Source organism: Rhinoderma darwinii, chromosome 2, assembly GCF_050947455.1.
Source record: "Rhinoderma darwinii isolate aRhiDar2 chromosome 2, aRhiDar2.hap1, whole genome shotgun sequence".
Taxonomy (NCBI): Eukaryota; Metazoa; Chordata; class Amphibia; order Anura; family Rhinodermatidae; genus Rhinoderma; species Rhinoderma darwinii.
In genome coordinates, this window is record NC_134688.1 from 167,691,186 (window position 1) to 167,714,579 (window position 23,394).

The 23,394-nt window shown below is 43.2% G+C and overlaps 1 protein-coding gene across 1 annotated transcript in view; it reads right to left on the minus strand.

Moving 5' to 3' along the window:
- Nucleotides 1–23,113, minus strand: part of LOC142741767 (ileal sodium/bile acid cotransporter-like) — a 32,536-nt gene extending 9,423 nt beyond the window's left edge. The window contains exons 1-3 of the mRNA XM_075851101.1: nt 22,716–23,113; nt 8,163–8,281; nt 3,489–3,577 (exon numbers count right to left, since the gene is read on the minus strand). Coding sequence (XP_075707216.1) covers nt 3,489–3,577; nt 8,163–8,281; nt 22,716–23,113 — 606 coding nt within the window. The remainder of the gene's footprint in view (nt 1–3,488; nt 3,578–8,162; nt 8,282–22,715) is intronic.
- Between the last annotated feature and the right edge of the window lie 281 nt (nt 23,114–23,394).

The following is a 23,394-nucleotide window of genomic DNA, read 5'->3' on the forward strand; positions in this document are numbered from 1 at the left end:
ACCTCTCATCTCCGCCGCTATTCTCCTGAATGCTGCGATCAAAGCTGACTGCAGCATTCAGGGGAAAATGAGAAGGGGGGAAGCCCCTTGGATCGCGTCACAGGGAATTCCTGTGACGCGATTAAGGGACATACCATATATGGCCATACAGCCCAGGGTCTATTGAAGGAACCCAGGGCTGTCTTACCATATTTCCTGTTGTTAGGGCATACTGAGGTATGTCCTAACAACTGCCTGTGTACTATCAGTACACAGGCTAATGTACTGGCATATAGCTATATGCCAGTACATTGAAGTTTAAAAATAAAGTAAAAACAAAGTAATGTTAAATAAAAAAAATACACATACACCTTTTTTACCATAAACATTAAAATAAGTCTCAATACATAAAACATACACATAATCGGTATTGGCGCGGCCGTAATAACCTGCATAACTATTTTTATGCATCATTTATGATGTGTACTCTGTAAAAAAATAAAATAAAAATTGCTTTCTATCACTTAGGCCCCATTCACACGACCGTGCCCGCAATTACGGCCGCCGACTGCCACCCGCATTTTCGGGCCGTGCTCCCATACAAAATTTGGGAGCACGGCCCGCAAAATGCAAATGTACGGACATGTTCCATAATTTTCGGAACATTTCTACGGCACGGTCACCCATCCGTAGCTCTACGGAAATGTGTCCGCGCTCAATGAAAGTGAATGGGTCCATTTTTGCAAACCGCAATTGCGGTCCGCAAAAATGGAGGTTATTTACGGTCGTGTGCATGGGGCCTAATTGTGAGGCACAAGGTGCGATGATGAATTTAACCTCCATGTGCCTCACATTAATAGTAATTAACCCCATCATGTACCTTACATATTAACCCATTATGACTGAGAAACATGATGGGGTTAATTACTATTAATGTGGGGCACATTCAAAATTCATCATCACACCTCGTGCCTCACATTAGAAAACGAAATAACTTTTTTTTATTTTATTACTGTTGGCAAAGTAAACGAAGTATCGGTATCGAAGTCCAAATTTTGGTATCGGGACATCCCTACACTGTGGGTCGCGTCCCCCTGTGGGTTCGTGAGTCACTCACCGAGGTCCCGGTTCCAATCAATGCTGGAGCAAGGAGCTGACATCTCCTTGATCTAGCATTCCCTGTGCCCTGAGCGGCTCGACGCAGGCAGGCGGGATGTAGCGACATCATCGCGCCTGCCTGCGCTGAGTCACTCATAGCACACACCGGAGGAGGCGAAGGATCCTCCACTCGACGTGGGAACGGGGATAGGTAAGTAATTATGCACATATGGGGGCATTATACTGTATGGGGGGGCTGATATTGTGGGGGGGCATTATACTGTATGGGGGGCTGATATGGTTAGCATTATACGGTATGGGGCTGTTATGGGGGGCATTATACATTATGGGGCATTATACTGTGTGGGGGCATTATGCTATGGGGGCTGTTGGGCAAGGCGTCTGGGCATAGGAGCGCGCAGGGGTCTGATGATGATGGTGGTGCTGGGGAGGGGTAGGGGGGCCCAAGCTGAATTCTTGCACCCGGGCCCATGAGCCTTTAGCTACGCCCCTGCCCATCATATTCCATGGCTTATTTATATTGATAGTGTGTTTCTGTATTTTGAGCTTGCGATTTATTGTTATGGATGATCTGACATCTGCTGGGACACAACCCTTCTCCTGTGCTCTTTGTATCTTGTCTGGCTTAATGAGTAACCAACTTTACTCACCCTTAAAGTTTCCTCTTGAAAATCCTGTATCTCAAACCTTCCTCTTGTGCCTTATACTTCGCTTCATACTTTGTTTTCTATACTGAACCTGAATTTAAAGCCTTGATTTTTTGTGTGAACCTGACCTCTGCTTGTCTTGGGCTTTGTCTTGCCTATCCTGCCCTTTTGTGTCTCTTTGCTGTAGGTGCCCTGACTTGTTAGTTTTTACTTCCCTTTTGTAGACCTGTAATTCCTTCTTTACCTAAGATCTGGGTGTACTCTACAGTCTTATCCTCGGAAAAGCAGTATCTGTAGACAAGAACATTTCGAGTGATTGGGTCCCAATCAGTGGCTGAGGAGCAGGTCCTGTCACTCTGTCCCTCCTATATTATTGCTGTATTTTCCTTGTCATTATGTCTTTTTTTTTAATATCTCTCCTTGATTCTAGTTATTGACCTCAACTTTAGCTTAACCGTGCGTATGATCCAGTATGGCTGCACGTCCATATAAAAGCTTATCCCACAAGCATAAAATGTTAAGGTAAGAGATCCTAGCCAGTGTAGTTCTATGCTGGTCACATTTTGATCCCGCTGGAAACAGCTAATGGACCCCTTCACTCAGTTGGAGCACCTGCACGCAGTGTGGGTGCTTCTTTCAATATGATTTCACAGGTGCCATTTTGAAGAAGTTTTTTATGCAGTTTTTTAACCCAATGCCAGGTGTGGATCATAAAGAAATTGAAAGTATATAGGAAAATTTCAATTTTTCTTCTCATTTTGAATCCACTCCTGGTTGTGGCTTCAAAAACTGCATAAAAAAACTGCATCAAAAGGCACATGTGAAAGCAGGCCTCTTAGGCCTGCTTCACACACAGATTTTTTTTGCCACTTTAAACTGCATCAAAAAAACGCTTCTAAAAATGTCAGCATTATTAAAATGTAAAATGCGTTTTTATGGTGTTATTAGTGACGTTTTTGGTGGGGTTTTTCATTTAGTGTCATTTCATAATTTTTTTTATGGCCTTTATGGCTTTTTTTATGGCCTTTTCGAAGTCTTTGGGAAAAAGCCTGAAAAACACCACACCCAAAACATGATGCTTTTGGAAGAAAACACCACTGACCAAAAAATTGCCTCAAAAATGCCAAAAAACAAAACCCAGTTGCATTTTAAATTTCACTATAGACTTTATTTGGCCGCACTGAAAAACGCATACAAAAACCGCTGTTAAAATCCCCACAAAAACACTTTGTTTGAATCTAGCCTTAGGGCACATTCACACGTGGCGGAATTGCTGTTGAATTCCGCTGCGGACAGTCTGCAGTGGAATTCTGCAGCAGCCGTTTTTTACATTTGTTTTCTATACATTTTTAGGAAAGTTAGTTCAGACATTGCAGAAAATAACTATGCGGAAATCAGGCTGCGGTGCAGAATTTCCCTCCGTAGCATGCTCATGACGTTGCAGAGAAGAAGCGGAATTTCACTGCGGATTTCAGCATTTGCAATGCAAAAACTGAAATCTGTGGCAAGTCCACTGTGATATCTGCAACGTCTGAATTACCTGTCAAATATGCAAATGTTGCTGCAGATTCGTTGCGTAACTGCCCCGAATCTGCACCAACATTTGCAGCATAAAAATTCGGCCACGTCTGAACATGGCCCAAAGGATGTTTTGTTCTAGCAAAGTATGTGGGCTCATGTAGAATTGATTTTCCAAAATGCGGTGTATGTGCATCAATTTTAAAAAACTTTTTTTTTTCATACCTTTAATATTATCTTCGCCTGTTTGGGCCATTTATAGTTTACAAATATTCCAATTGCAACAGGAACTACTAGAGTTACCAAAGAAATGCCTAATATTAAAAAAGAAAAACATTTTGTAAATATTAATACCAGGAGAGTAATCCTGCCTTCCATGCATTATCTTAAGTTATATTATACGCTGTAAGTAATATAGTAACTTTATCTTTGGTATGTTTGGTTGACATATAATATTGTTGCCTGTGAAAATGCCTTATTAATGGAGAAAAATAGTAAAAACAGATAAATAATAAAAAAGCTAAATATACAGAACATGCGAGAGATTGACTAGATGTGTTTCTTATTCTATTACTCATTAAACCATGAACACTGTTCATTCCGATTTATATTAACAGCAGCGCCATTGTGGTCCTGTTTTCCCCCTTTTTTCAACCAACTATTGTTTTCTTAGGTTCGGTGTTGAATTTCTATTAATGTGTAAACTGTGAGAAACCAGTGTGATCTTCTTCCAATCAAACTGATCAGTATGCTGAGAAGATATCTTACCTTACCTCTCGACTCACTTAATTTACCTTGTCCAATAACCTCAAGCAGGCGTTAATCAGTTGTAATAATACTTACCTTTATCTATTCTATTTATCACCTGAGCTTGATTTGCTTCTACTATTTTCCAAAGTCAATATCACAGTGCCCTCAAAAATCACTACCTGAATAATGTAAGTGCGGTCTGTGATTACTCTGCACTTTTCAAGGAAAAACGTCAAATAATAGATTCCACGCCAATGAGTTTAAAGTGTCAAAGAAAAGATAAAACAGTAAAGAATGAACTAGTAAATATTTTACTGCTCCATCTGTTGATTCTGCACCACTGGCACGTTTCGGATAGAGTTATTATGTGTACTCCATGCAGAAATGGAAGCAATTTTCTGGTTTAGGATAATCATTTTCAAAATGCCGAAAATTCTGAGTTAATAGAGGGAGGTCTCCCAATCAGGACCCTCATGTATTAGTCAGAACTGATTGGCTAAAAATAGCGTCTCTTGGTCTGGAGGATCCGGCATGTCCAAGGTTTACACGGATAGCCCAATAATATTAATAGGTAATGTGTAATGCCTTATTTCCCATGCAATGGTGCTACAGGGAATTTGAACTCTTGTAGCTGGACATGTTGCAATCGGTTAATGTCAGGGCCCCTTAACTATGTTATAGGCCCTGTTAACTCAGTTTTGGGGCAGTTTATAATGAAATTTAATAAATAAACAAAGAAAGCATCCAGAAAAGAAGAGTTTAAGTCTTAAGTAAACTTAATACTCATATTCATGTTCAAGATCTCCTCAGGGTTTTGGTTTAGAAAAATGCATACAAAAACTGCACCAAATGCACTGTGTGAACAAGCCCTAATGGTTTCCTCTATACATTCTCATAGTTCAGAATAAAACATCATTCAAATTTAAGACAAGCTCTCACGGTGGCGGTGACAAAGCTCAGTTTGGTGCACTTTTTGTTTGGAGATTAGAGTGGATCCTAAAGATTGGAAAGTATAACTGAATGAAAATTTTCTACTCTTTTTAATTTAATAATAATTTTTGCAAAACAGAAATCAAACATCAAAATCTGTAATATGTGAACAAGGTCTTTCTGAATTATAAAATTGAGGCAAGAATTAGGTACTAGTCATAGTAGTTTTTTCTAAAAAATTACACACAATCACGAGATCTACACATACAAAATATTTTGCAGTGGGAAGAATAAGATGCCAACTTGCCTAAAACTGAGTTCAGACTCTATCAGGGAGCCTAAGAAAGTGCACGCTGTATGTAAAACAAAGCAGGAGAGATCACTTTACCGGCTCCTTGGCACTTTTCTTCCAAAGCGTTCATGGAGCTGGTCAGGTGTGCACTCTCAGCCAATCAGCAAAGGATGTATTATTTCAGTTATAGCCCATTATTCCTTACTGCCTCTTAAATTGGAAGCTTGAGGAACCATTCAGTGGGTGTTATATGTTTAGTTCTCCATTAAATATTGATAAATGAAGAACTCTGCAACATAGTCAAAAATAGTGTATTTAATGTGAATGGCTTAAAGAGGCTCTGTCACCAGATTTTGCAACCCCTATCTGCTATTGCAGCAGATAGGCGCTGCAATGTAGATTACAGTAACGTTTTTATTTTTAAAAAACGAGCATTTTTGGCCAAGTTATGACCATTTTTGTAGTTATGCAAATGAGGCTTGCAAAAGTCCAAGTGGGTGTGTTTAAAAGTAAAAGTCCAAGTGGGCGTGTATTAGGTGCGTACATCGGGGCGTTTTTACTACTTTTACTAGCTGGGCGCTCTGAAGAGAAGTAACATCCTCTTCTCTTCAGAACGCCCAGCTTCTGACAGTGCAGATCTGTGACGTCACTCACAGGTCCTGCATCGTGACGGCCACATCGGCACCAGAGGCTACAGTTGATTCTGCAGCAGCATCAGCGTTTGCAGGTAAGTCGATCTTACCTGCAAACGCTGATGCTGCTGCAGAATCAACTGTAGCCTCTGGTGCCGATGTGGCCGTCACGATGCAGGACCTGTGAGTGACGTCACAGATCTGCACTGTCAGAAGCTGGGCGTTCTGAAGAGAAGAGGATGTTACTTCTCTTCAGAGCGCCCAGCTAGTGAAAGTATTAAAAACGCCCCGATCTACGCACATAATACACACCCACTTGGACTTTTACTTTTAAACACACCCACTTGGACTTTTGCAAGCCTCATTTGCATAACTACAAAAATGGTCATAACTTGGCCAAAAATGCTCGTTTTTTAAAAATAAAAACGTTACTGTAATCTACATTGCAGCGCCTATCTGCTGCAATAGCAGATAGGGGTTGCAAAATCTGGTGACAGAGCCTCTTTAAATTAGATGTAATGAGAAGAGAAATAATGTTTGTTCTTTTTTTTCAATATTTAAAATTTCCATTAAGGCGGCCATATTGGCGCCACACATTTCCTTCCTGTATTATCTGTATAGTCTCTAACATCATGTCCTCTCTCTATCTGAAACGGACTCTTTCTAAACCTGAGCTCCTTGTGTTCCCACCATCTACCAACCTACCTAAACCTGATGTCTCCATCTCAGTGTGCGGCTCTACCATAACTCCCAGGCAACACGCCCACTGTCTTCAGGTTATTTTTGAATCAGATCTTTCCTTTACTTCACACATTCAATCACTTACACGCTCCTGTCAATTTCATGTCAAAAACAACTCCAGAATCCGCCATATTTTTTCCTGTGGAAACGGCCAAAACTCTCATTGTCACTCTGATTCACTCTCGTCTTGACTACTGTAACTCATTAATAATCAGTCTTCAATAAACTGTCCCCTCTTTAGTCTTTCCTTAGTGCAGCAGCCAGGCTCATCTTTCTGAACAACCGCTACACCATCGCCTATACCCTGTGCCAGTCACTGCACTGGATGCCCATACATTTCAGAATTAAATTCAAACTCTCACCCACAAAGCTCTCCACAGTGCTGCGCCACCTTACATCTCCTCCCTCATCTCTGTCTACCACCCTACACGTGCTCTACATTCTTCCATTTTTCTCGTGCTGCACCAGTCCTCTAAAATACACTACCCCAGATTATTTCCCAACGTCCACAGTTTTAAACGTGCCCTAAAAACACATCTTTTTATACAGGCCTATAACATTCCCTAATTTAACTCCTTTCCCTGGCCCCTCTTTTACACTAGTCATAAGGACATGACGCCTACATTCAGCAGTATCCCCCACACTCCTTGCACCCTAATGCACTTTATGTCTGTCATATACAGATACTGGCTGGTGACCGGCTCATACAGCTTTATGTGTACCACCCCATATGTATAAGAGATGGATGGAACATTGTACTTAAGAATTTTTTACATTTGGTGTCCCCCTTATTTCCTCATAGATTGTAAGCTCTTGCGAGCAGGGTCCTCACTCCTCTTGTTTGAATTGTAAATTCGTTTTGTGACTATGTAATGTCCAATATTGTTTGTACATGTTTCCTCTGAATTGTAAAGTGCTGTGGAATATGTTGGCGCTATATAAATAAAGATTATTATTATTATTATTATTATTATTATTATTATTATTATTATTATTATTATTATTATAATAGACAGTACAGCGGGGTCTGAGTGTGCTTTATGGCAGCTACAATGAATGGGAGTCAATTAACAGAGAATTGTCATACTATTACGGTTCCAGAAAGTGATGAAGTGCAGCCCCCTTCCCTAGATACCAGAGAGTGACAGGGGAGATTCTCATACTGAGAACTTGTCTTTGTGTACAGTGTATAGAACTACTATCCTATCCTATTTGGGCCTCCAGCAGTACAACAGATCTGTCATTGGCTTGCCCATACTCTAATGATAATGAGATGACTCTGCTCATTATGTCCCAATCTATAATTAACGCTAACAAGTGAGCTACAGAAAAGAGAAAACATAAGCCTATAGTGTCTGCTGTAGTTGACAGAATGAAAACTGGAATATTTAACAATTTGTTTTTATGTAGATAGTAACACGCACAAACAAACCCAGTAAAAATATTAAAAAATATGTTTATAATAAAAACATGATGTAAGTAATGTAATTTTCTGATGATACATTCCCTTTAAGTTCTAACAATAACAGGCAATACTACAACACAGAAACTTACCAATGCTATCGTATGGTATAACGATGGAATTGGAATCAACCCATTTTTTAGTGTAAAGAAATAGACACAAAGGCATCAAACCAAGTGCAAATAATGTGGAACAAGTAGTCATGCTCAAGCTGCAAACAAAGAAATATTAGGTGAGATTCTATTCTTAAAATATCACGTAAAATGTTATAACATTAAAACTTTTTTGACACTAGAAAATGTTGTGGGAAAAATCTATTTTTTTAACTTCTCGTTTTAGGTCACAAAATGCATGCAAACAAAGCAGGGTAAAAATAATTTAACAGGAAATTCACATTAATATAGTTGTTGCCTAAACTATATTTACTAAACGTTGAATACAATAAAATGCAAATAATCCGCGAGCCACAGGCTTAGCTGTATGCAAGGAATTAAACCCCCCTTGACAGGTCTATGCATCAGGGGACTGTGACACGGATCTCAGTCTATATGTCCCGAAACCATGAGAGCAGTGTGTGAGGAGGGGGGTACATGGAGTGCAGTGTGTGTGAGGAGGGGGTACATGGGGAGCAGTTTATGTGAGGAAGGGGGTACATGGAGAGGAGTGTGTGAGGAGGGGGGTACATGGAAGGAGTGCGTGAGGAGGGGGGTACATGGAGAGCAGTGTATGTGAGGAGGGGGTACATGGGAGCAGTGTGTGAGGAGGAGGTACATGGAAAGGAGTGTGTGAGGAGGGGTACATAGAGAGCAGTGTGTGTGAGGAGGGGGTACATGGGGAGCAGTGTATGTGAGGAGGGGGTACATGGGGAGCAGTGTGTGTGAGGAGGAGCAGTATGTGTGAGGAGGAGGAACATGGAGAGCAGTGTGTGAGGAGGGGGTACATGGAGAGCAGTGTATGTGAGGAGGGGGTACATAAGGAGCAGTGTGTGTGAGGGGGTACATGGAGAGCAGTGTGTGTGAGGACGGGGTACATGGGGAGCAGTGTGTGTGAGGAGGGGGTACATGGGGAGCAGTGTGTGTGAGGAGGGGGGTACATGGGGAGCAGTGTGTGTGAGGAGGAAGTACATGGAGTGCAGTGTGTGTGAGGAGGGGGTACATGGGAAGCTGTGTGAGGAGGGGGGTATATGGGGAGCAGCGTGTGAGTAGGGGGTACATGGGGAGCAGTTTGTGAGGAGGGGATACATGGGGAGCAGTGTATGAGGAGGTTGAGACATGGGGAGAAGTGTGTGAGGAGGGGGGTACATGGGGAGCAGTGTGTGAGGAGGGGGTACATGGGGAGCAGTGTGTGAGGAGGGGGTACATGGGGAGCAGTGAGTGAGGAGGGGGTGTACATTGGGAGCAGTGTGTGAGGAGGGGGGTGTACATGGAGAGGAGTGCGTGAGGAGGGGGGTACATGAAGAGCAGTGTATGTGAGGAGGGGGGTACATAGGAGCAGTGTGTGAGGAGAAGGTACATGGAAAGCAGTGTGTGAGGAGGGGTACATAGGGAGCAGTGTGTGTGAGGAGGGGGTACATGGGGAGCAGTGTATGTGAGGAGGGGGTACATGGGGAGCAGTGTGTGTGAGGAGGAGCAGTGTGTGTGAGGAGGAGGAACATGGAGAGCAGTGTGTGAGGAGTGGGTACATGGAGAGCAGTGTATGTGAGGAGGGGGTACATAAGGAGCAGTGTGTGTGAGGGGGTACATGGAGAGCAGTGTGTGTGAGGACGGGGTACATGGGGAGCAGTGTGTGTGAGGAGGGGGTACATGGGTAGCAGTGTGTGTGAAGAGGAAGTACATGGAGTGCAGTGTGTGTGAGGAGGGGGTACATGGGAAGCTGTGTGAGGAGGGGGGTATATGGGGAGCAGCGTGTGAGGAGGGGGTACATGGGGAGCAGTTTGTGAGGAGGGGATACATGGGGAGCAGTGTATGAGGAGGTTGAGACATGGGGAGAAGTGTGTGAGGAGGGGGTACATGGGGAGCAGTGTGTGAGGAGGGGGTACATGTGGAGCAGTGAGTGAGGAGGGGGTGTACATTGGGAGCAGTGTGTGAGGAGGGGGGTGTACATGGAGAGGAGTGCGTGAGGAGGGGGGTACATGAAGAGCAGTGTATGTGAGGAGGGGGGTACATGGGAGCAGTGTGTGAGGAGAAGGTACATGGAAAGCAGTGTGTGAGGAGGGGTACATAGGAAGCAGTGTGTGTGAGGAGGGGGTACATGGGGAGCACTGTAGGTGAGGAGGGGTGTACATGAGGAGCAGTGTGTGTGAGGAGGGGGGTATATGGGGAGCAGCGTGTGAGGAGGGGGTACATGGGGAGCAGTTTGCGAGGAGGGGATACATGGGGAGCAGTGTATGAGGAGGTGGAGACATGGGGAGAATTGTGTGAGGAGGGGGGTACATGGGGAGCAGTGTGTGAGGAGAGGGGTGTACATTGGGAGCAGTGTGTGAGGAGAGGGGTGTACATTGGGAGCAGTGTGTGAGGAGGGGGGTGTACATGGAGAGGAGTGCGTGAGGAGGGGGGGTACATGGGAGCAGTGTGTGAGGAGGTACATGGAAAGCAGTGTGTGAGGAGGGGTACATAGAGAGCAGTGTGTGAGGAGGGGTACATAGAGAGCAGTGTATGTGAGGAGGGGTGTACATGGGGAGCAGTGTGTGTGAGGAGGGGGTACATGGGGAGCAGTGTGTGTGTGAGGAGGAGGTATATGGAGAGCAGTGTGTGAGGAGAGGGGACATGGTGAGCAGTGTATGTGAGGAGGGGGGTAAATGAGGAGCAGTGTGTGTGAGGGGGTACATGCAGAGCAGTGTGTGTGAGGAGGGGGTACATGGGGAGCAGTGTGTTTGAAGAGGGGGTACATGGTGAGCAGTGTGTGTGAGGAGGAAGTACATGGAGAGCAGTGTGTGTGAGGAGGGGGTACATGGGGAGCTGTGTGTGAGGAGGGGGGTATATGGAGAGCAGCATGTGAGAAGGGGGTACATGGGAGCAGTGTGTGAGGAGGGGGTACATGGGGAGCAGTGTGTTTGGAGGGGAGTGTACATTGGGAGCAGTCTGTGAGGAGGGGGGTGTACATGGGGAGCAGTGTGGGAGGAGGGGATATATGGGGAGCAGTGTGTGAGGAGGGGGTATATGGGGAGCAGTGTGTGAGGAGGGGGGTATATGGGGGATCAGTGTGTGTGAGGAGGGGAGAAATCTGGAGACGTGGGCATGAGCGGCAGTCTGGGGGTCACTGGAGGTACATGGGGAGCTGTGGGATACTTGTTTGGTGATGTGTTGTAAGTAGTGTCTGTGTGTGAGACGTGTGAGACGTGTGAGTGGTAAATAGGGGGGGGGGGTCCAATCTGAGGATCTAATATTTAGGTGTCTTTTTGCGGGTCTGAATTTATTTAGGGGACAGAATTCATTTTTTAAGGAGGACCTGTCACCAGGTCCTAACATCCCATTTACATATATTAACTTTACTCCACTTCCTCCCTGTTTCCAGTGCGAGGCAGTTTAGAACAAATGCGTTTGATTAGAAGACTTCTCCCTGCGTGGTGTCACTGGACAAGGCTTGTCATAAGCTACTTCTCGCTGATTGGACAGCATCAGAGGCTGAGAAGATGGCTCCACCCAGGGAGATTCATTGTAGTTCACGCCTTGTTGGCTAACTACAGGGAATTACCATATTGGGCGCCTAAAGTACGGAGCATCATTACTCAGGAACAGGGGGGAGCAGAACAAAAAGAAAAACAGCGCTGGAAACAGGGAGGCAGCGGGCTAAATGTAATATATGTGAGTTTGTTGTTAGGACCTGGTGACAGGTCCCCTAAGTCTAGTCTGTGATTAAATTAGTGGTCCAGTCTTGGGGTCTGATTTAATTTTGCAGAAGTGCTGGTTCAAAGATGTCTCAGCAGCAAACTCTGCAGTCATTAGTAGACAACGTCACAGCGGCCTGGACCGGATGAAGAAGAAAAGTAAAGAGAACGCCTCTGAAAAAAACATCACCTGTTAGTCACTGAATGTAATAGGTATGAATTCTGTCTGTGAGTGCTGTTTTATGTCTGTATTATGTCACATGGTTCTACACAGATCACCACAGAACTGATCAGGCGCCATAAGGGCATGCTCAGACTTGGCGGAAATTTGCCACTACCTGGCCACAAAGGAATTCCGGAGCAAATCCGATAAGTCTGAACATGCCCTAAGTAGAAATCAGGAAAACCACCCCAAATGAATAGTTTTGGGAAAGGCTGTCCTGCATACCGCTGATTGATTATCAAGCTGTTTTTGATATAAAGTATATAGCACTTAACCTGAGCAACAATACAGTAGCGTGGAATACAGTCATAATAAGATGTCAGGGGGAGTCAGAGGTCCATCTGTCTATAAATGAAGACCGCCGATAAATGAGATTGTACTATATGAGGAAAATATTTATGGATTGAGGGTGTTGGAAGAGAAACCTTTGCATATGTGAGTTTATGGATAAACACTTCTCTCTCTGTGGCTGTGGGTGGGTCACTGGTCAGTGAGGTGGAGTTGGGTTTATATTTATACTTTATATTTGTACGTTTTTGAAAGCAATAATTAAAAAAAGTCAGGTGCAGGACTACAACAGGAGATGGCAGTGCTGGGGGATGGGTCCTATAGAAGAGAGTATAGTAACGTGTTGTCCTGTGCATTTAATTAAAAGAAGTCCTTAGTGTATTTTATGTTCTGTTAGGAGCACTGTATGGGGGTATTATTTACACATGGCATGGTGATATTATTTGGACTTTGTATGGGGGTATTATTTACACATGGCATGGTGACATTATTTGGACTTTGTATGGTGGTATTATTTACACATGGCATGCTGATATTATTTGGACTTTGTATGGAGGTATTATTTACACATGGCATGGTGATATTATTTGGACTTTGTATGGAGGTATTATTTACACATGGCATGGTGATATTATTTGGACTCTGTATGGAGGTATTATTTACACATGGCATGGTGATATTATTTGGACTTTGTATGGAGGTATTATTTACACATGGCATGGTGATATTATTTGGACTTTGTATGGAGATATTATTTACACATGGCATGGTGATATTATTTGGACTTTGTATGGAGGTATCATTTACACATGGCATGGTGATATTATTTGGACTCTGTATGGAGATATTATTTACACATGGCATGGTGATATTATTTGGACTCTGTATGGAGGGATTATTTACACATGGCATGGTGATATTATTTGGACTTTGTATGGTGGTATCATTTACACATGGCATGGTGATATTATTTGGACTCTGTATGGAGATATTATTTACACATGGCATGGTGATATTATTTTGGACTCTGTATGGAGGGATTATTTACACATGGCATGGTGATATTATTTGGACTTTGTATGGTGGTATCATTTACACATGGCATGGTGATATTATTTGGTCTTTGTATGCAGGTATTATTTGAGTACTGTAGGTATTAGTTCAGCATCACTTGCCTTTAGGCTGGGTTCACACGATCTATTTTCAGACAAAAACGAGGCGTATTATGCCTCGTTTTACATCTGAAAATAGGGCTACAATACGTCGGCAAACATCTGCCCATTCATTTGAATGGGTTTGCCGACGTACTGTGCAGACGACCTGTCAAACGACGACGCGTAAATTGACTGCCTCGGCAAAGAAGTACAGGACACTTCTTTGCAACGTAATTTGAGCCGTTCTTCATTGAAGCCAATGAAGAGCAGCTCAAGATTGCGGGCGTCAAAGACGTCTCGCAAAATGCGAGGAGGAGCTTTTACGTCTGAAACGACGCAGCTGTTTTCTCCTGAAAACAGTCTGTCTTTTCAGACGTAAAAGACAGTTCTCGTGTGCACATACCCTTGGACAGTATTATATAGATGGTATATTACATTATTTGTAGGCATTGTATAGGTATTATTTGCACATTGAAAGTTATTATTGTGTTTGTTATTATGTTGGTATTGTATGGGATTATTATTTCTATATAATATTATAGTAAAAATTGGAGCAAATTGAGGACATGAGGATGTATTCAGTCATAATGCTTTTGACAGCAATAGGCTCTGTTCACATATGAATTAGATGCTCTGTTAGGAGCCTCCGTAGCAGATCCGCCTGACATTACTGAAAAAAATAGCACAGCATGCTACGCTATTGTTTCCGGTAAAAGCATGGACACCCCTACAGAAAGCAGATGGAAACCATTATAGTTAACTGGTTCCGTCAGCCACCGGTGGCGTCCATGGTGCAATGGAACCGATGCTTCCAGTATTTCCTTGTTCTATTTCTCTGATGGAGCAGAACAACGGAATCACCAAAAACAGGTGTGAACCCAGCCAGAGATGTAAATTTGTCCCTGCCTGGTATCAGAGATATTGTGCTGAAGGAAGAAGCAAAGTGTAGCAGGTAGAAGCCAGGTAGTTAATGGTGTTTTTATTGTGCAAAATTCTAGTGTAAGATAAGAGATATGTGCTTTAAGCTACAGTATATATTGTCAACCATACAGCTTAGAATGTGAAAGTAACGTTATTATGTTTGTCTGGAGTTGGTGAAGGTCCCCAAGTTAGTAGGGGGCCCCCATATAAATTCACTGCTCCATATGCAAGACACCCTTAATCTGGCCCTGAACATGCATATCACATTTAGCATGTGCCAGTTCAAAGGTAAGGCAGCATGTATCTGACACTGTAAATGGGACAAGGTTTGGTCTATCAAGGGTATATGTGACTGGCAGTTATATGAAAGCACTGTGTCTGGCTTTTTATAGGGGTTTGTTATAAGGCCACTCAATGTGACTGGAGTATGTATTTTATGTGTGTATGTCCACATGAATGTGCATATACATCAGTGTGTGTATGTCTATGGACCTGACAAACCCCATTGAGAAAATTCTGTGTACACCACTGGCCTCGGATGAAATTCAGTATTTTATGTATACAAGGGAGGCATCATTTTTCGGGGACATTAACCCATTATTTATCAGGTAATTTCAGACTAGACATGTTTTAATAACATTTGTTGAAGAAATAGCTACAACATTCTCTTGTGTTTAAATATAATTTCTAAACAGATGGACCTTCATTGTTCTACTGTTTTTATAGAACACTTAATGCCCTTTTAAAATGGGCCGATGATTAGTGAACGAGTGCCTGTAGGAACACTTGTTCCTGATCATTGGCCCGTTTACACATGGCAACAATCAGCTGACAAACGAGCAGGGGAAATGCTGCCGACAATATGTAAACTGTGTGGGGACGAATGATCGTGTCAACGTCTGTACGTCCCCATACACCCAATCATTGCTCCATGTAAATGCAAATGAGTGCCGACTACATGCTTTCATCGTTGATCGGCACTCGTTACCTGGCAGAAAATCTGCCCGCGTAAAACTACCCTTAGAGAACTCGAGAACTCCTAAGGCCCTTTTACATGGGCCAATTATCGGACAAACGAGCATTCACAGAATGCTCATTCCCAATCATTGCATCATGTAAACAGGGCAACGATCAGCCGACCAATGAGCAAACGCTCGTTCATCGGCTGATTGTATAGTTTTAGTTGCTTAAAATATTATCACTGTCGGCAGCACATCTCCCTGTGTAAACAGGGAGATGTGCTGCCGGCATGATAGAAATGTATGTGGACGAGTGATCGTAGTGACGAGCGCTTGTCCCCATACAAAGCTCCTTTTGAAAGAAGCAAATGAGCGCCGATCAACGAGTCTCGGCACTCGTTTATACGGCCCACGTCGAGCCGTGTAAGAGGACCTTTAGTTACTTATTCTCATTCTTCTACTTTAACTGTGCCAGCTGATAACTGCGGTAGGTGGTAGAGGTGGAATTAATATTGGCCAAATTAGAAAAAGAAAAAACGTTCTCATATGATTAGACGTTTTTCCACATTGACCAATATTCTTAAGATTTCACAATTTTCTAGTGGCACGTTAGATGTAGGTGTAAAACAAGATTGATCACAGATAATAAAAGCAAAGCTTCCTGCTCCCTTATCTCCATATCTGGTCTTTGTGGAATCTGATGAGATATGACCATATTTAAATGTATGCTGTAGATAAGATGAAGTGGATTTATCTCAAGCCTTATCTCAGATATCAGCTAAGGAGATATGTGTTGATTTTGTATTTTAAAAAAAATGCTTAATGCTCATTTTTAAACTCCTGTTATAAATACTCGTATTTGTGTTCATAAATTGCACAATTTTTCTTAAATTTATAGAAAATTGTTGCGGCAAGTTGTTTTTTTTGCACTGAGCTGTATGAATTAAAGGAGTTTTCCCATCAGAGACATTTATGACATATGCACAGAACATGTTATAAATGTCAGATAGATACGGGTCCCACCTCTGGGACTCGCACCTATCTCTAGAACCGGGCACCCTAAACCCTGTCCTACTGCTATGTCTTGTGGCTGAAGAGTGTGATTCCCGGCCATGAATTACGGAAACAGCGTAACTCGCTGAGCTACGCTGTTTCCCTAACTCCCATAGTAATGAATGGCAGTGATGGAAGCAGTGTTGCATGCGAGCTACACTGTTTCCGTAACTACCATTCAGTTCTATGGGCAGCGGCGAAACTACCGCTATAGCGGCTGCTACGGGGTCCCCGCAGCATGAGGGGGCCCGTGCCACCCGCCGGCACGGCCCCCCCCATGGCCGGAGGCTCTGCTAGCAGCCGCTATGGCTGCTACATCGCGACGCCACTGAAGGGGTTGTTCCTACAAAATACATGAATCCCCTATCCACAGGATAGGGGATACATGTGTGATCGCTGGGATGCCCAGCAATAAGGAGAACAGGGGACCGAAAGTCCCCTGAAGTTCTCCATGACAAACCTCGGACTTCCGGGGTCTGTCTGCAGCTCCATAGAAATGACTTGTGAACCGGTCGCACTTGTGCACATGCGTGACCAGCGCACCTTTCATTTTAATTGAACTGCGCAGACACCGGAAGTTCGAGGTTTGTCATGGAAGAACTTCAGGGGGACTTTCGGTCCCCTGTTCTCTTTATCGCTGCCAGTGATCACACATGTATCCCCTATCCTGTGGATGAGGGATACATCTTTTTTGTAGGACAAATTATAGGCCGTTTTTTTTGGGGGGGGGGGGCTGTATTTCGTTATCTACAGGGGGGGTGGGGTCTGTATGGCGTTACCTACAGGTGGGAGTTCTGTATGGTGTTGTCTACAGCGGGGTCTGTTTGGTGTTATCTACAGGGGGGGCTGTATGGCGTTATCTACAGGGGGGTCTGTATGGCATTATCTACAGGGGGCTGTATGGCGTTATCTACCGGGGGCTGTATGGCGTTATCTACAGGGGGCGGGCTGTATGGCGTTATCTACAGGGGGCTGTATGGCGTTATCTACAGGGGGCTGTATGGCGTTATCTACAGGGGGCTGTATGGCGTTATCTACAGGGGGCTGTTAGGCGTTATCTACAGGGGCTGTGTATGGCGCTATCTACAGGGGGCTGTATGGTGCAATCTATAGGGGGCGCTGTGTGGCGGAATCTATAGGGAGGCACTATCGACCAGGGGGGAGTTGTGTGATACCCAGGGGAAGGGGGGCCCCAGTCAAAAGTTTGCTATGGGGCCCAGGCATTATACTGTATGTGGCAGCTATGATAGGCATTATACTGTATGGGGCAGCTATGGGGGGCATTATACTGTATGGGGGCATTATACTGTATGGGGCACCTATGGGGGCATTATACTGTATGGAACAGCTATGGGTCATTATACTGTATGGGACAGCTATGGGGGGCTTTATACTGTATGGGGCATTATACTGTATGTGGAAGCTATAGCGGGCATTATACTAGTTGGGGCAGCTATGGGGGGCCCTATATTGTATGGGGCATTATACTGTATGTGGCAGCTATGATGGGCATTATACTGTATGGGGCAGCTATGGGGGGCACTATGTTGTATGGGGGCATTATACTGTATGGGCCAGCTATGGGCGGCATTATACTGTATGGGCCAGCTATGGGGGGCATTATACTGTATGGGGCAGCTATGGGGGCATTATACTGTATGAGACAGCTATGGGGGCATTATATTGTATGGGGGGCATTATACTGTATGTGGCAGCCATGGAGGGCATTATACTGTATGGGGCATTATATTGTATGGGGCAGCTAAGGGGGCATTATACTGTATGTGGCAGCTATGGGGGCATTATACTGTATGGGGGCATTATACAGTATGGGGCAGCTATGGGGGGCATTATACTGTATGTGGGGCATTATACAGTATGGAGCATCTATGGGGGCATTACACTGTATGGGGCATTATAGTGTATGTGGCAGCTATGTTGGGCATTATATTGTATGGGGGCATTATGCCGCACGGGGCAGCTATGGGTGGCAATATACTGTTGGGTCAGCTTTGGGGGACACTATACTGAGCAATTACAAGAGCTGTAGGTCCAAGGGAGGGAGGCACTGTGTAGCCCTATATACAAGGGAGGGTTGCAGTATAGCACTATATAGAAGGGGGAGCGCTGTGTATCACTATATCTAAGGGGGATTGCTGTGTAGCACTATATACAAGAGGGGCTGTGTGGCACTATACAAGGGGGGCTGTGTGGCGCTATTTACAAGAGGGGGAGGGATGTGGCGCTATTTACAGGGGTCTGTATTTAGCGCTATCTACAGGGGGCAGTGTGTGACGCTATCTACAGGGGGTCTGTGTTGCTCTATCTACAGGGGTCTGTGTGTGACGCTATCTACAGGGGGCTGTGTTTGATGCTATCTACAGGGGTCTGTGTGGTGCTATCTACATGGGGCTGTGTGTGACGCTATCTACATGGGGTTGTTTGTGACACTAGCTACAGGGGGCTGTGTGTGGCGCTATCTGCAGGGGGGTGTTGCGCTACCCGCAGGGGGGGTGTGGCGCTATACACAGGGCGGGTGTGGCGCTATCCATAGGGGGGTGTGTGTGGTGCTTTCTACAGGGTGGGCTGTGTGGCACTATCTATAGGTAGGGCTGTGTGTGGTGCTGTCTACAGGGGGATGTGTGTGGTGCTATCCACAGGGGGGTGTGTGGCGCTATCCATAGGAAGGTGTGTGTGGCACGATCTACAGGGGGATGTTTGTATGATGCTATCTACAGGGGCTATGTGTTGCGCTATCTACAGGGGGCTGTGTGTGGTGCTATCTACAGAGGCTGTGTGTATGTGGTGCTTTACTTTACAGTGTTTGATGCAATTATATTCAGGGGCGCAGACTATGGTGCTATTATATTTAGGTGCACAGCGTTTGGTACTATTTTATTCAGGGGCACAGTGTTTGGTGCTATTATAATTAGGGGCACCGTTTTTGGCACCATGATAATTTTATCTTCGTTTATAGGTGTGGAAAAGTGAGGAGCTGAAGACATCTGAGTGGTAAATTGTGCAGAAATGGGTCATGCCCGGGAGAAGTCGTCATGAAGTCTAGACCGGATGGTTAAGAAAAGAGGGAAAAATCCGACGTTGTCACCTGTGAGTCAATAGATTTATAGAGAATCTGTCATCTCTCCTGATGTGTTTATTATAGGAAATCCTTGTATTTCACAAAAAGCCGTTGTGCAGTCCAGGACTGATAGACAAATGGGTGTTACCATTCCCCTTGTCAGGAGGATGTGTCCCTACACAGTGCGATACTGTCAGCGATGGTTGGAGACTGTCAGTATGTAGGGACACAGCCTTTTGACAAGGGGAATCGTAACACGCATTTGTTAATGCCTGGACAAAAAGGTAGTGTTAACAATAGTTACAGCGCGGCAGGATGGCGGTGGAGAAGGGGGGCCCAACTTAGGGTAACAGCCCAGGGCCTATGGTGTACTTAATCCGCCACTGCAGGAATCACATGCATCAGCCACAACACAGAGCAGTAGAACGGGGTTTAGGGGGCCCTGTTCTAGAGATAGGTGCGGGTCCCAGAGGTGGGACCGGCATCTATCTGACATTTAAGACATATCCTTAGGATATGTCATAAACGTCTCTGATTGGAAAACTCCTTTAAAGATTAAGCAATTGATGGAAAAAGAGTGAACCTAGTCTAGGATCTCATATATTACCTTCCTACACTCCATGCTTATTTCAAATCAGCACTTGAGTTAAGCAAATAATAATTAGAAATTATTCTACAATTACTACCGTTCTCTGTTGTAAATGTTTAAATTGAAAGTGTAAAACATTTATCCCTGACAAGGATCACATACTTAAACTAGTAAACACATTCTGTGAATATATTCTTCTGTTTTTAAATATTTCAAGTTTTACAATTATGAATTGGTTTATTTCAATGTTATATCTTGGAACTCTTTCAATGTTTTAAGCTTATGAAGATGTACAAAAAGTAGTCTAACTTATTGCGTATTTTTTCTGTCACCTCATAGGTTTTTTCTTTGTTGACGTTTTTTTTTTAGCAGGAATGGAAGATGTTTATTAACTTTCATTTATATTTCTTTTCTCTGTGGTGTCAGCCCCCCCCCCCCCAAAACCCAACTGGTTATAGTATCCACAGTGTATTAGGGTCCCTCCCAAAGTTTTGAAGTTTAAACTACACACACAACAGCTACAAACATATTTAATCCATGCAGAGCGTAAGGGAGTGCGTGCGTATGTAAAACAGGTTATCAGAAAAGTATCACCTGAACACCTCCACAGCTTAGGCTAGGCCAAAAGTTTTATATCAGCGGGGGTCCGCCCCTTATGAACCTGCCAATCAGCACAATGGAGGGGCCCCTTCATAGTTTACACAGACACAGTGGCATGTCTTTATGAGTGCTTGGTATTGCAGCTTGTTCCATTTAGTCCTATTGAAGTGAATTGGTCAAGCTGCAGTGCCAGGCACAGCTGAGGTGTCCGTGTAAATAATAAAGTGGGCGTGACCCTCAATGGAGTGCTGTAGCCGTTTCAGTGAGCTGATTGGCAGGGACCCTGGAGGTCGGACCCCTTACATAGCCTTTAAGGCTGGATTCACACATCACATATTTATTGCAGATTTTTAAGCCAAAGTCAAAAGTGAAAAATAAAGGAAGAACTTATACTCATCCTTACTCATGGACCCACTTCTGGCTTTGGCTCAAAAATATGCATCATAATCTGCAGTAAAATCTGCAACAATCTGCAGCAAAAACCCAAATGATATTACTTTAGCTAGCTATAGAAAGAGGATAGGGTTAAGCCCTGGTATTTTTTTCAGTAGGAATATGCATAGACTTATTTTGGGGAAAATCAGATTGCGCAGGTTGAAATCTAATTTATCTGATCTTCATTTCCCCTATAGACATGACCCTTTCTATGCAGCCCAAACAAAGAATAATATTTACATGCACATTTCGCTGTTGATTTTATAGCACATTTCACTCATTACAGTACATAGTGTGAAATTTGAGATAGGGCAGATAGTTGTCTCCATGGTGTAAGCTGTATTTTAGAATGGAATGAAATATGTGAGTTTACCCTAATATTCCTACTTTTCTGGGGGTTTATTCCTTTTAAGGCATAAAAAAAAACTGCATGAAAAATGGAAGTGTGAACATAAAGGGTTGCATTACATATTTCACCATAAAGCAAATGTTTGTCTTTTAAGTGCTTTTTTTTTTACATTTTTTTATTTTTTGGTACATGCATTTCTGTTGGGATTTTTTAACAGGGGTGCCAAAAGTTACTATAGAACCCAATAAAAAAAACTTGGAATAGGGCGTGCTCTAGGACATAAAAGATCATTAGGACTTGAAAGAATTGTCTTCTCCTCCTTTCCTTGATTTCCCAGTGATCTTGCCTTCCATAATCCATGGAAATTATTACATTTCCTTCACCACTGAGTTGAGATGGGCCTCATAGTACCTGCTGTGCCTGATATCTTGGCAGTTATGCCCATGTTAATGAGCTTTTAGTGCATTTATAAGCAAAATTACTTGCTTCTACTGTGCACACTGCATATTAGAAAAGAGAAATTTTCTATATACAATAAACTTTCTGGGAAATTTGAATCCCTGATATGAAATCATGGGGACTACTGCTGCAGTACCATGCAGGGGTTGTCCTTTTTGTCATGGCTCTATTAGCCAGAGAGAAGATGTGCTGCATGTCCCTGCACCTCTGATTATTGCAATCTCAATTTAGGGTTCATTAGTTTTTAACTAATTTTTTTTTTTTTCATAGTCTAATCTATATAAATATGGCAGCTATCAGCCCTGATTCCCATAAAAATATATATTTTTTCAGTAGGGAGAGGCAGAGAAGCAGCTGTCAGATACACCACCTTGTATTGGGAAAAATCAGATTGCGTATGTCCCCTATTGACATGACCCTTTTTCTGGAAGGAAAGGAAGCAAATACAAATAAAAACAAATTTGGTTACAGAAAATCACACATAAATATATATATATATGCAGCACACAAGAAAATGGCGACCGCACTCTGCGAACACCAATGTCACCTAAACTGCTAAATACAATACAAATAAATATGCACTACTGCTAAATCTACCTACAATAGGGAGGTTCTTAGCGCAGATTTTGATCAAATTTTGTGAGCCTACCGGCATATATATATATATATATATATATATATATATATATAAATTCTTAATGCAATCTTACCTTAAATCCATGTCCCCATCTACCCAGTAGGTCAAGATATTGGAGCCAGTTCCTCCGGGACAACATCCCATAATAAGAATAACAATAGCTTGAATTGGAAGGACATCAAATGAAATTGCTAGTACAAAACCAGCAATTGGCATGATTCCAAACTGACAAAGAAAACCCACTATAATACCCCATGGCCATCTAATGTGGCCCCAAAACTTCTTAAACTCCACACTGCAGCCGAGGGAGAACATGACGAGAGCCAACAATATTGTGATCGTCGTACTCAAAACAATGCTAAGAATCTTGTTATAGTTGTCAGGGGGCAACAGACAACTTGTGCCATTGCAAATTGTGGCATTTTCTGGGCAAAGTAACATATTCTTATTTTCTGATGTTAGTAGATTCATGGCTTTTTAATTTTCTACAGTCTTCTTCGAAAAAGCAATTGCAACAAACTCCTCAACAGCTGCTTCATAATATCTCAATTCTGAGCAAAATCCATATATATATATACATTTAAAGTCTAATAAAAGTGTCAAAAATGCATTATGAGGTCAGAACTCCATGGTACATCAGGAAGAACAGGAAAGACCAGAGCTAAGAGGTAAAGTTCTTGAGATATATTTAGTGTCAAATTTTACAAGAAACCTCAAGTTAAATTATTTATGAAACCTTTGCTGGTTACGGG